This window comes from Mirounga angustirostris, unplaced genomic scaffold (genome assembly GCF_029215605.1).
Source record: "Mirounga angustirostris isolate CCGP_5_RB_7025 unplaced genomic scaffold, mMirAng1.0.hap1 SCAF_5, whole genome shotgun sequence".
NCBI lineage: Eukaryota > Metazoa > Chordata > Mammalia > Carnivora > Phocidae > Mirounga > Mirounga angustirostris.
In genome coordinates this window covers 24,837,958-24,852,277 of record NW_026991713.1, presented here as the reverse complement: position 1 = coordinate 24,852,277, position 14,320 = coordinate 24,837,958, and the positions used below count along the sequence as shown (strand labels likewise).

Sequence of the window (14,320 nt, the reverse complement as noted above, 5' to 3'; positions counted from 1 at the left end):
AAATACAGAAAGCTATAAAAGGGAAAATAAAAGCAATCCACCCATCAAGGAGAAGTATATATTGGGTATGTAAAAACTTGCTGCAGTGGGAATCCTGTTTTTAAAAATATTTTGAACCCTGGTTCTGAGAAAAAAAGCAACTTTTAATATGAGAATGGTTAGTAGTTGATGAAAAGTTCTGAAGGAGAGCTCTTGAACACTTAGAGTCTTAGAGGTGATGGGCAGTGGCCTTTCAGGATGTCTTTCTTCCAGAATGCCTTTTTTTTTTTTTTTAAGTTCTCCTTGTGAAAGGAAAGGAAAAGACAAGGAGAGATGTTTCCTTAAGATAACAAGATAAGAACAGCATAAGAAATAGGATTAGGGAATGAGGTTAAGGAATAAATACTCATGTATGAGAAAAAGATTAAGGGCCTGGCCCAACAGAGCCAAAGGGAAAGGAAAAAGGGAGCTCACGGTCCAGGCCTACTGATGATGGAGAAGCGAAGCGTCCAATCTCTGGAGCTGCCACCAGATGGCAGACCCAGCCCAGAGTCCCTCGGAGGAGGGGCTGCCCGGGAGGCTGCAAGGGATGGAAGGAGCTGTTGCTCTGAGAGGTAGAGTCGGCCAGAATTGTGGAAGACCCAAACTGATAAGGACTGGATGCCTTCCGACAGTGAATGAGAAGTGATCTGACCAGGGTAATGTTGAGGAGTAATTATATCAACATTGGATAGGGGAGCAGGAGATGTCTCGATGTCATTTAAAGGATTCTGTAATTCTAACCCATGTCACATTCTGCTGGGTGCTGACTGCAGGCAACTCTCAATTGAACTAGATCAGCCCCCTGTTTGAAAGAGTAAAACAAGGGGCGCCTGGGTGGTTCAGTCGTTAAGCGTCTGCCTTCGGCTCAGGTCATGATCCCAGGGTTCTGGGATCAAGTCCCACATCGGGCTTCTGCTTAGCAGGAAGCCTGTTTCTCCTTCTCCCACTCCCCTGCTTGTGTTCCTGCTCTCGCTGTCTCTCTCTCTGTCAAATAAATAAGTAAAATCTTAAAAAAAAAAAAAAAGGAAGAGTAAAACAAGAGATGAATACATCCTGCCGATTGCACAATAGCTTACATCCCATTTCATGTTCAAGGAAAACAGATAACTGCTACACAAAATAACGTGGATGAATCTCACAAACATAATTTTGAGAAAAAGAAGCCAGATAAGCCAGACATTACATGATTCCATTTATATAAAGTTCAAAACATGAAAGCTAATTGATGGTAAGAGAAGTCAGAATTGTGGTCACCTTTGAAGGATTGTAGAGACTGGAAAGGGGGTGTGAGGGAGGCTTCTGAGGGGGGTTATAATGGTCTATTCCCTAATCTGGGGGGGTGGTTTACATGGGTATATTCACTTTGAGGAAATTTTTTAAGAGAATTTATAATTTACCTTATAATTTGTGCGCTTTTCAATATTACATTATACTTGAATTTTAAATTTTATTTTAAAAGTAAAATATTGAGGGCATCTGGGGTGGCTCAGTCGGTTAAGTGTCTGCCTTTGGCTCAGGGCATGATACCGGAGTCCCAAGATCAGAGTCCTACATCCGGATCCCAGCTCAGTGGGGAGTCCGCTTCTCCCTCTGACCCTCCCCTGTCTCGTGCTTTCTCTCTCACTCAGATAAATAAATAAAATCTTAAAAAAAAAAAAAAAGTAAAATATTGAATCAGTAAGAAATGTTTTTAGGGATTAGACAGGAGTGTGGAAGTTTAGACTAAAATACTGATTTTAGGGCGCCTGGGTGGCTCAGTCGGTTAAGCGGCTGCCTTCAGCTCAGGTCATGATCCCAGGGTCCTGGGATCGAGTCCCGCATCGGGCTCCCTGCTCAGTGGGGAGCCTGCTTCTCCCTCTCCCACTCCCCCTGCTTGTGTTCCCTCTCTCGCTGTGTCTCTCTCTGTCAAATAAATAAAATCTTTTAAATAAATAAATAAATAAATAAATAAATAAATAAATAAATAAATAAAATACTGATTTTATAGTTACCAATCCAAAGTAACTGATGATTTATGAATATCAAAATTAGATAAAGCTGTTTACTCATAAAGGATTATGTTTTGCCCATTTTGGGATCTGAAAGAATGGGAGTGATTCTAAGAATACTTTTCCCCTGTCAATTTTCCTGCTTTGTCCCCCCTTTTCCACACTAGCATTTCACATCTCTAGGAGTCACTATGAATTATTAGGCCCATTTTCCCAGAGTGTGCAATATACTTGAATGCCAAAATTATACTTGTGACCAAAATTTATCTTTTAAAAAGTAATTTTCAGATCAATTCTGCCTACTCTGTTTAGGGATCTGGTTGCCTCAAAATTTAAGAGTATTGAAAATGTTACTGTTTTATATAGCTGTCCTAAACCTGGATGAAAGGAGTTTAGTTGGGGGAGGGTGAAATATCGCTGATATTTATCTGACATTTTTTATGTCAGTCAGCTTCAGAATTATTTAAAACAATGAAGGGTGGAAGCACCCCAAATGTTCATCAACGGACAAATGGATAAACAGAATGTGGAATATAAATGCAATAGAATATTATTCAGCCATAAAAGGAATTAAATTTTGACACATGCTACAACATGGATGAACCTTGAAAACATTATGCTAAGTGAAAGAAGCCAAACACAAAAGGACGATTATTGTATGACTCCATTTATGTGAGGTACCTAAAAATAGGCAAATTTATAGTGACAGAAAGTAGGATGAAAGTTACCAGAGGCCAGGAAATGGAGGAATGGAGAATTACTGTTTAATGGGTACAGAGTTTCTATTTGGGATGATGAAAAATTCTGTAAATAGATGGTTGTGATGGTTACACAATACTGCAAATATACCTAATGTCCCTTAATTGTACACTTAGAATGGTTAAATGGTAAGTTTTGTTACATATATTTTACCACACACACACACACAAGGTTTATAAAAAGCCAATGAGGAAGAACTGAAAGGTGGCTGTCATCACACTTCCTGCTCTAACAGGGTATGACCCCATTCCCTCCTAACTAAGGACACTATAGCACCCTAGGAAATGTGTGTGTGTAAATGAGTCATAAATAACTTTTGCTTTTGTAACCTTGCCCATCCTATGGTTAGGGAGGACAGTCTTCTGAATGAGTTCCCCCAGATCTACCTCTGTTTGAAAACCAACCATAAATAATAACCATAAATGTGTTATTAGCCTCACATATGAGATTTGAATTTTTATTTCATTTGAGATTTTTTACAAGGAAATCAATGCTAGTTGGAGTTTGTTGTGGGTCTAGAAACTAATCATTCATTCAACAAACATTTATTGAGCACCTACTTTATAGGGACACTTAACATACCTAACTAGGAAAGCTCATACAATCCCTGCCCTGGAGGGGTCTGCACCCAGCTGGGAAGACATGCACAGGTAAATAGATAGTACATTAGTGTGTGTCACCAGAGGCTCCAATAATGGATCTATATATGCAAGAGAGGCCGAAATCTATTAGAGGCTCAGTGCTGGGCAGGTATTCCATTCAGTTTTGATTCAGTGCCTCCCCTGTTAATTACTTGCTCTTCAAGTTACTACCAAATGATCATAGGTAATGAACTACTTCATGTATATACACTCTAAAAGAAATGTATCTATAGGGGGAAAAAATCTCAGCATCACACCTTGTAATAATTGGAGCAACATTTTAAGAGAACCCCAATGCTAATTTGAATACTTTCTACTATGTAAATTGACTATTGCATACTGACATGATAATTCCAAGCTGGTTTTCTGCCTCTATCATCAACCCAGGATTTGTGGTATGCTTTAACTCCCCATTCCAATGCTTAGGGGACAGGGAATGCACATTATTATTAACATGAGACAAAATTACCAAAGGCAAAGCAGGATTACCTGAGTGTCTGATTTAAATTCTCCAAAACTAAATAGCCTGGACCTTAATTCCAGTTCTGCTGCTTTTTCCTCTTCTCTCACACAGCTAGCCTTAAGCATTTCCTTGTGCTCCAGAAGAAACTCTATGTTGCTATTTCTGTTGCAAAAGAAGAAAGAGACCCTTGTCTGTAATTTGTGGTTTGGAAATAAATCATCAGTCAGGAATTTCAACACTTTCCATATCATGTGTCAACATCCTATATCTAGCAAGCCAAATATGAGTTTATAGTTTAAGACATTGTCAGTACATTCAACTTTTCAGGTAAAATGAGAAGAGTAAATGCATAGATGCTGCTTTTAACTTGCACCAGGAAGCATGTTCTTCCTGTGGTTCCCCCAGAGCCCCCAAATAACAGCAGAGTTGATGTGTCAGGAAGCCAAGTTGTGGTGTGGCCTAGAGATAGATTCTCTTCTGGCATAGATCCCCTTTTCCTGCCCAACCATACCCACCTCGTCCCCAAAATTCATATTGTAGGGTTGGGGCACCATATGCTGTAAGGATTGTGAGAGAGGAGACAAGGATGAAAAGAATACATTAGTGGTACTGGGTGGCTGTGAGATCGTGATTTGTAGGGTCTCAACTTTTGAGTAAGTTAATTTGTTCAAAGTTCAGTGTAGTTTGACCTACTGTTCGAAAAGATTGCCATCTTTTGGCCCAGAAAACTCTTCCTAAAAAGGCTTTACACATTTTTATAATGGGTAGATAAACAGATTTATCCTCTGCAATTTGAAGCTATTTGCCAATAGCGTCCAATATTACTTCCAGTTATATAAAATTTTACAGAAGGAATTTTGTGAGTCATCAAATCCAGCCTCCTTCCCCTTACAGAAATCCCTTTTATGAGAGCCCTGCTGTATCTACATATGTATGTTATAAAATGCTCTAATATTTAAGTCACATAACTTTGCTGAGAGTCACGACCAAGGGAAATGCATTGATTAGCATTATCATCCAAAGCCTGATTTGATTAGCCAGATGGTAGAGTGAAAACTGCACCAAACAAAACTTAATGAGTTGTGGAATCACTATGCTATATACCTGAAACTAATGTAACACGTATATCAACTATACTTCAATTAAAAAAAAAAAAATTAAGGCAGTACCTTTTAATTCTTTATAATCTTTCAAACTGCCTTTCATTATTGCTAGCTAGGAAAATATTTTGACAAGTGTAAGGAAGTAGAGACTAAAACTAAAGTCAGTGTACTCTGTGTAAATATAACTTCTACATTTTACACCCTACAATGTAAATTATTATTAATAAAAATCCCACCCTAAAATCAGAGAGACCCTGAGGAAGGTTCACACAGGAATAAGTTGGATTCTGTCTCCTGGTCAGAGACTGCTTAAGATAATAAATCTACTTGTTCTTAATAACTTACATCTTATCCTGTATAAGTTTTTCTCTTTTATTTACATCTTCAAGATTTTCATCTACATCTTGGGAATACTGTACCAAAGTTAGATTCTGCTCTTCCAGCTCTGTGAGGACTTGAAGTAACTCTTCTGGTTCTTTGAAATAAAGCTCTGGCTCCTAATCAATCAGAAATGAATATAATCACTTAAAAATATGCTACTTTTGCACATATGACTTATCTAGAAAAATACAGTGGGGAAAAGGAATGCCATTCTGGTTATGAGGAGCATGGGCAGAGAATGGCAAAGGAGCCTATTTCCATGAGAGCTGGCCTTCAGGAAGAGGACATTTATGGTTCTTGGGGAGATGAAAGGTATTATAGAAGGGAAAAAGGAAGGTAAGGAAAATAGAAAGAAGAAGGAATGGAGCAGAAGAGGAGGCCAAGGCAGGAAAAGAGGAAAGATGGTTATAGGGAAAGGCAGGAAAGGGAATAGAAGAAAGAAAAAGGAGGCTAAGTGAAGGTCATTTTCTCTCCCCATTTAATTTTATATTTTACAAAAACTTCATAAATATATGTATTACTTTAACTAAATTTAATTTTTAAAAAGATGACTTGGGTATTTGTACACCATGTTCATCATATTTACTATAGCCAAAAGGTGGAAGCAACCTAAAGGTCCACTGATGGATGAATGGATAAAGAAAATGTTGTAAATCCATACAATGGGATATTACTCAGCCTTAAAAAAGAAGGAAATCCTGGCACACACTACCACATGAGTGAACCTGGAGGACAATAGGTTCTGTGAAATAAGCCAAGTTACAGAGAGAAAAAAACTGCATGATTCCACTTTTATGAGGTATCTAAAGTAATCAAACTCTTAAATAGAACCGTGGTTGCCTGGGCTACAGAGAGGGAGAATAGGGGGAGTTCAGTGGGTACAGGTTTCCATTTTGCAAGATGAAAAAGTTCTAGAGATCTGTTGCACAACAATGTGCATATAGTTAACTATACTGTACATTTAAATTTAAAAATAGGACGGGGCGCCTGGGTGGCTCAGTCGTTAAGCGGCTGCCTTCGGCTCAGGTCATGATCCCAGAGTCCTGGGATCGAGGCCCCCATCAGGCTCCCTGCTCCGCGGGAAGCCTGCTTCTCCCTCTCCCACTCCCCCTGCTTGTGTTCCCTCTCTTGCAGTGTCTCTCTCTGTCAAATAAATAAATAAATAAATAAATAATCTTAAAAAAATAAAAATGGTTAGGACAATAGATTCTATGTTACTTTTTTTTTTTTTAAGATTTAATTTATTTATTTGAGAGAGTGAGAGAGAGAGCACAAGAGGGGGTAGGGTTAGAGGGAGAAGCAGACTCCCCGCCGAGCAGGGAACCTGAAGCAGGACTCGATCCTGGGACTCCAGGACCATGACCTGAGCCGAAGGCAGTCGCCCAACCAACTGAGCCACCCAGGCGCCCTATGTTACTTTTTTTTTTTTTTTTAACTATAATTAAAAAAGAAGATCACTTGTATAAGATGTGTTATATGTAATAATGGATGGTGTTTTGAAATGTTTTTTGTTCCTTGTGAGTTTCTGTGGTTATATTCAGGATGGGGTTAGCTCAAAGTCAGTCTTGTAAAATAGAGGGCTGTTTTGCTGAAGGTTGATTTATCTTACGGTACAGCTACACAGCATATCTCAAGCTCCAGTAAAATGACAAGCAATCAGGAAGTGACTGTTTTATTCTCTACAGGACTACTGTAGAGAATATATGTATCTCCTAAATTATTACCTTCTTATAAACATTTTTCATAATATGCTGACAAAGATGAACTATAGATGCAACTGGGAAACAGTGTCAAAATCATAGTTTCTTCTGGAAAGTTGTGTAATATTTGGAATAGAAAATTTTAATTTTAAAAGAAAAAAATGAGCACTTATACTTTTCATCAAACACAATATTTAAATCAAAAAAAGATAATATGGTTACCAGATCATAGTCCGTATCATCGTCTAAAAAGAATTCCAAACTGTCTTCTGAACTGATACTCTCAGCGTGGCTGTAAAAGAAAGAAAATGTCTGATTTCTGAGCCATTTTCAGTCAACAGATTTGCTTCATTTCTAAATTGTCTTTGGAACCTAACTATAACATAGTCCTTTTCAATAGCCTTTTTAGCCTTTTAGGGAACTGCTGTTTGCAGGAATCAATGGATTCCACACATATGCAAAAGAAAATCAGATTCCATCCGGATAAGGGTGACATATGCAAACAAGTGAGACCACAAGGAAAGGCCAAACCATATGGTACCAATTATTTGAGGTGCATTTATAAGAAATCTTTTTAAAGAAACACATGACAAGCTACATTGCTGCATCTGTTTTGTTCCTTTTAATGCAGTCTTGACAAACTAAACATGTGCTCTAGTGCTCAAAACAAAGCTTGTTCCCGGAGTAATACAATATTTCTCTTCTGAAGAGTGGATTTTACTTTTTAAAATATCTTCTGATCAGGTTGGTTGGGGGGATGGGGGACGAGGTACACTCAAAGAATAACTATGTGGTTTGCATAGCAGCTCTGGAAAAATCCTTTAAGAAGGATAAATTGAAAATGATTGGAAAATTAAAGAGGCAGAGACTAGGGAGAGTAAGGTGGCTGTTGGTGTGATCTAGGTAATTAACTTATTGGTAAGGATTCAGGTCAGCAGTAGGCTGTTAGTGGTTAAGTTTTGGGGGAGTCAAAAGTTACATGCAGATTTCTGATGGCATAGGGGGTTGGCACCCCTAACCCCCATATTGTTACAGAGTCAACTATATATGGACACACTACAAATTAACTATTCAATCATTGAACAACATCCAGATTGTTTCCAGTTTGGGGCTATAAAGAATAAAATTGCTATAAATATATTTGTGCAATTTTTTGTGTGCACATCATTTCCATTTCTCTGGAATAAATGCCTAGAGTGCAGTTGCTGAGTTGGATGGTAGGTACATACTTAGTTTTTAAAGAAACTGCCAATTTGTTTCCCAGAGTGGCCACACCATTTTACATTCCCACTAGCTACAGAACAAGGGATCCAGTTTCTCTACATTCTCATCAGCATTTACTGTTTTCATTATTTATTTTAATTTTGGCTCTTCTGATAGATGTATATATTGCATTGTGCTTTTTTTTAAAAAAGTTATATATTTTCTTAAATAGCCAGGGTTGAGAACTAGCAATTTATGAAATAATGAGTATGAATGAGGTAACAATCAAGTAAGGGACAAAACAAAAAAGCTTTATGGTCGGATTGCAGCAATTTTGAATGACATGGTAAAACTGCAAACACAGGGGTCAGCAGAGTAGCTTAGTAAACAATTGGGCAGTGGCTCTGCGAGAGAGCAGGCAGTTACTGCCAACAGCAGTGGCAGGCACTCGTCAAAGAATGCACGGAGGCCTCTGGGAGTTTAGCCACCTCAGGAGCACCCGGAAATGGCAACCACTACCTCCAGTATCTGTTAGGACGGGTATGCGTATGTGATATCTGTGTTGAAGAAAGCCTAAAAGGGTTATTTTCTGAAAAACACTCACAGTTTCCAAGAGAGTTAATCAAGTAGGTACCGTACCTTGATAAGGATGATTTCTTATTCCCTATGGTTAGAGTGGGCTTCTTGTGTGGTTTTCCTGTTCAAAATGTCCAGGTGAAGTCCACATCATTTGTGATGGTGGAGATGAAAAGAAATAACGTGGAATTAGAAATGAGTCCTTGTTATTTGGTGCAAGATAATCATTTTTTCTGCATGGATATGCCCATTCTTTTTATTATTATTAGAATGATAATCATAGAAAGTGGAGTGAGCTCCTCTATTCTACTGAAATTGGGTTCCAAGCCTAAGAATAAAATCAAAGGCACTGGTTGCGGCCGGGGAGGGGGGGGGGCGCGCGGTGCAGGGTACATATTGTCAAAAACATGATATAACTATTGATAGTCCCAAATCAGGGGCATAAATTGTGAAATATAATATAATATAATCATGGTTCTTTTTTTACCTAACCATATATATTTCATATGTAATGACAGACTTTTAAAAATCAAGGCAAAAAATAAAAATGGTGGACATTTGAATTGTTACATCTTGTGGAGGGGATAACTTGTGCCAGGTTCTCTGCCTCTGATTTCTGTGCCTGTCCTGTCCATTCATCCTCTCCAAGCCTTGTAATCATGTCAGAGAGAAAGAGATGGAATGCCTAGCTCCCAAGGATTACGGGTGATGTGGACACCACCTTTTGTTTTCCAAGTTAGCTCATAGGTCCCAGATTTCCAATTTGAGATGGGCACCTTCTCTGGTTTTACTTTTGTGAATGAAGTCCCAAATCTCTGGTGTTACCTTGGCGACCTCTTTCCATGTAATAGTCATCTGAAAATGATACCTTCCCGGCATCCTCATTACTGCCCTCTGCTTTCGTTGTATTTAATTCTAGAAATGAAAACAAAAGGGAGAGAGATGGGGGGAGAACACTTCTAAGAATGAGAGGTTTGTCTCATGGTGAAGGTAGAGTTACTGTGAGAACTTACAAGGACAGAAATATAGGATGGGGACATTGTAACAAGCAAATGTATGATGCTGACGGCAAGGGCTGGTCTCTGGACCAGGCAGAATGGAGGGGAACTGACCTGCAGGGCATGAGGAGGTCTCTATTTCCTGCATCAGTCAACAGCCTGATAACTTCTATAATCCCCGTGTCAGCCATTCACTCCTCTGGACTGAGGGACTCATTGCTTTCTGAGCATCCTCTAGTTAAAGGACAAGTCTAGGGGCATTGAATTTTAAGCTGCTAAATGCAATTACTTCCTGATTTTCCTTTCTATAGGTTTTCTCTCTTGTCAGTGTATTGAGTTTAACCAGGTGCCATCATTGTGCTCACTACTCAGAACAGTCATGTACAAATGATCTAATTCAATCACAGCAAAGTGAGCTGTGACAGCCATCACTACTGTGCTGGTAACTGTTTAACCATCGCCTCTCCGGAAGAGTTCTCCCTGGTTTGCAGTTTACTGGCTTCTATGGGGTAAATGCTCTTACCCCAGAGTCTCAGGATCACCTCTCAGCTGAAGACTCTGCAGAGAACTCTCTGGGAACTCCAGCCTCCCTACACCCTTAGCTCTGTCCTTGCAATTCATGGGGACTGCTGGGCTCGTCCTCCCTCTGCTGCATCCTGGGAATGCTCCCCAGGCACTATGCTGAGGCCATCATTTGGCTCATCTCATTTTCTCTCCTCTCTCATGGATCGTTCTGCTTCTCTTCTTGGTGCCTAATGCCTGAAACCTATTGCTTCATATATTTTTCAGATTTTTTTAGGCAGGAGGGTAAGTCTGGTCCATGTTACCCAAAAGTTGCTAGAAGTGGTAGTTTTCCTCTTTGATTTGTAACCCCATTTAATCACTTACTCAATTCTTATATATAATAGATCTATTTTTGGTCCATTGAGCTGACTTCCTAATACCAGTACCATGCGGTGTTAATTTCTGAGACTCTGATAATATATTATATAATACTTTAAAAGATTAGTAATACTGGGGCGCCTGGGTGGCTCAGTGTGTTAAGCAACTGACTCTTGATTTTGGCTCAGGTTATGATCTCAATCAGGGTCCTGAGACGGAGCCCCACATTGGACTCCATGCTCAGCAAGGAGCCTACTTGGGATTCTCTCCCTCTTCCCCTCCCGCTCCCGCACACACTCGCGCTCTCCCTAAATTAATTAATTAATTAATTAAATCTTAAAAAAATAATATCAGAGATAGTGGGAATCCTTGTTCAGGTTCTGCTTAAAATAGGAATTCTGACTGTTTAATAAATAACAAACAAATAAATATTGAAACAATATTTGAGAATTAGAGCTATTTACTTAATTGAAATTAAGAATATGTGACTCACTTGTTAGTACTGGAAGACTGACATTCATACTCTCTCTACTCTTTGTCATCTGCGCCCTTTTCAGCGCTTGTTGGATTTGCCAGTGTTTTGGAGACAATTTCAGCAGAAAAAATCCATATTTCATGTACTCTCTAAGGAGGAATTCTGTTTTTGCTATCTCACTACTCAAAAGAAATGAAGATATCATTAGAAATATCCATGTGAAGGCATGTTCATAAAAAAAAGGTTTCACTAAATTTGTTCCCTTGATTATGTATTTGAATAATAATTTACATAACAAAAAATGTTAAGTAGGGTCATAAAAATATGGGCATCAATAAGATAAAATGAGAAGAAAAAAACCCATAGGAGTGCTATTTGAATAAAACATGCCAAGGATATACACACATGGAATAGACTGATGATAGTTTTACTCATTTATTCCTGAGGGAAATGTCGTATTAAATTTTAGACATAGGAAGAAATTAGAAGGTAGCAGAAGATGGTACTTTTGTGAGAAGAATAAAGAAAACACCCATGAGCACCTACTATGGACGCACGACAGAGTACCATTTCATTCTCTGTTTAGCACTTTACAGTCGGTATAATTCCCATCTTTTGGAAGAAGAAATGAATGACTTGCAAAGTCATCTGTCTACTAAATGGCAGAGCCGGCACTCAAACCCGGGTCTGGCTGACTCAGATGCCCAAGCTTTCGCCACCAAAATCCAGGGACTTGGCCTGAAAGCCTCTCCCCAGCCTCACAGTGCTTTCCCATAATCGTGTTACAAAGTGGACCTTGAAGGAATGTTTACAATAACAATGAAGTCCCTTGTGAAAGGGTGGTCCACCCATATCCTTCCAGGCGTCCTTAATCATACCATCTTCAATACCCTTATCAATATTACTCCTACACCAGTATCTTCAGCTCCGGTACTTCTTTCAGGCAGTGCCTTCCTTCAGCCCTGATGTGAGCGTGAGATTCAAGAGTCAATAATCAGCGGGCTCACATATCACACTGAAGGATGTTGGGAGCCCCTCATTCTACTACCACTTTGTTATTAGATTGAAAGCCTCCCAGAGGTGTTACAAGAACAGGGTTAAAATGGCTAGCATTGGACAACTTCCAAGCAAAAGCTTCAGAACAAGCTCCCTTCCCCTTTGTAAACAGATTTCCAGCCCTACCTGCAGTGGACGACCTTCCTGGGCCATCTCAAGCCCATAAAGAAAGAAAGAAAAAGGAAATAAATAGCAGGCGCCTGTATCCTTTGTGCTGTTTCCCAGCTTGTTTTTCATGACTTTTTGCTCCTTTCTAGGATGATGAGACACATATACACTAAGCAAGTTCTTTTCAGCAAGGCTGTTTACCGGGTGGCCATTGTGCATAAATATAATACTCTTTGCAAGCCTAGAGGCTGCTGCTCTCGTTCTACAAATAGAACAGAATCTTCTAATTACATGATGGAGTGAAGGAAGGAAGGGAATTCTCCACCTTGTAATGCCTTCAACTTTAGGCTCCTACAATAGAAGAAGCTCTGTAGCCAGAATGTGTTTGAAAACACACATTCTGTTAGTAACAATTGGTTTCTAAGAAACTACCATCCAATTCATTTGCTGTATTTTAGACAAGTTGTTGTCCTCTTCTCCGAAAACTCTAGGACTTGGTTTTAGAGGAAAGGTAAGTATCAAATCCTCAAAAAGAAAAAACAAAACAAGTTTTTGTCATGAAATTCCTGTCCAAGAATGATGATAGAAGGAAGCTTCTTTAGATACTTAAAATTAGACCAAGTGAGATACACTTGACCACAGAAGAAAACATCCGGGCTTGAAAGAAAAAAAAAAAGAGTGGTGGGGGTTATAATAATTTTATCCCAACTCTCCTTCCTGTAATTTTTGTCATTATAAATCCTGGTTTTTAATATCAATTCTAGGTTCAACTAAGTGGAAGTGCCAATTATAGTTGAGAGGTAGTTGTAAAAATGAATCCCAATTTCAGAGATGTTAAAATGTGGAAAGAAATATGCCTTCGAACAAATGAAAAAGGACACTTAGAAAATAATTTATGGTTTACTTTTAACATTGGCTTGCTTCTTTTCAACCAGTTTCTAGGCTTCTACACTGACAAGTTACAGAAATTTTTCAGCCAGAGGTCACTGTACTCTGATAACCAGGCAGAGACAGAAGGACCTTGATCGACAGATTACTTATTTAAAAATGAGGTCATACTTAGGAAGTCATCAACTGTTAAGGAATATAGGTCTGGCTAGGCACATATAGGTTTCACCAGGGCTGGGACGTTCGAGAAGGAAAAGATGGTGCCCTGGGCTCACCTTTTCACCGCCTGCACCTCCATACTGGCTTTCTTCAGTTCTGCTGTCATTTGGAGTTTGTTTATAGTTTCCTGTGCTGCACTGAAAAGTAACGGGGATTTGTTAGTTTGTTTTATGTTGTGTTGTATTCCGAGAAACTAAAAAGAAAGAGGGAGGGAAAAAGGTAATTTGGCCAGAGTGAAAAAAAACGAACGTTTTAAGAGCATCTACAGATCTCTGGTCATTTTCTCGAAGGAACTCTTCAAAGGCCATTGCATCTTCTTGGAGCTTTTTTTCGGCTCTTGTGAGTTGCCATTCCTTCGCCACCATGTGTTTTTCAAACTTTTTAATTGTATTTCTTTTGGTTGACAGGGCATACTAGGAATATTGAAAACAGAAGTGCACATTATGGCACATTTCCAGCTCATTGCTAGTACATTTCAACAGTCTCATAATAAAGGAAAAATAACTTGCATAGTAAGAGATGACATGTATTAGAAATAATAGCATGCCAAGTCTTGAGACGATAGCCTTTGTTTTATGAAGGAATTTATTTGGGGATCATTAGAAGGGAGACTAATTCCTCTCTTTCACTTTTATGAAGAGGCTCAATATTGTTCCAACATGGCTTTGTCCCACAAATCAAAAGTAGCTACATACCCCTCAGGCTCTATCCTAAAAAATAAAAGTAAAAAACAAAAACAAAAAACTACGTATCTCTCCAAAGAGGAGGTCTACCTGGTATTACCCACAATATACCTCCAGTATTTCTGGGCATTGGGAAATTGGGCTGTCGGCCGCAGTGGCAAAGCCGCCTCCATTAG

At 39.0% G+C, this 14,320-nt stretch overlaps 1 protein-coding gene across 1 annotated transcript in view; it reads right to left on the bottom strand.

The window, feature by feature from the left end:
- The window catches only part of CCDC38 (coiled-coil domain containing 38), a 38,985-nt gene that overhangs the window by 7,309 nt on the left and 17,356 nt on the right, over positions 1-14,320 (bottom strand). Inside the window, exons 6-14 of the mRNA XM_064590767.1 lie at positions 13,711-13,874; positions 13,518-13,598; positions 11,209-11,369; positions 10,722-10,727; positions 9,661-9,750; positions 8,899-8,956; positions 7,279-7,348; positions 5,321-5,472; positions 3,899-4,034 (exon numbers count right to left, since the gene is read on the bottom strand). Coding sequence (XP_064446837.1) covers positions 3,899-4,034; positions 5,321-5,472; positions 7,279-7,348; positions 8,899-8,956; positions 9,661-9,750; positions 10,722-10,727; positions 11,209-11,369; positions 13,518-13,598; positions 13,711-13,874 — 918 coding nt within the window. The remainder of the gene's footprint in view (positions 1-3,898; positions 4,035-5,320; positions 5,473-7,278; positions 7,349-8,898; positions 8,957-9,660; positions 9,751-10,721; positions 10,728-11,208; positions 11,370-13,517; positions 13,599-13,710; positions 13,875-14,320) is intronic.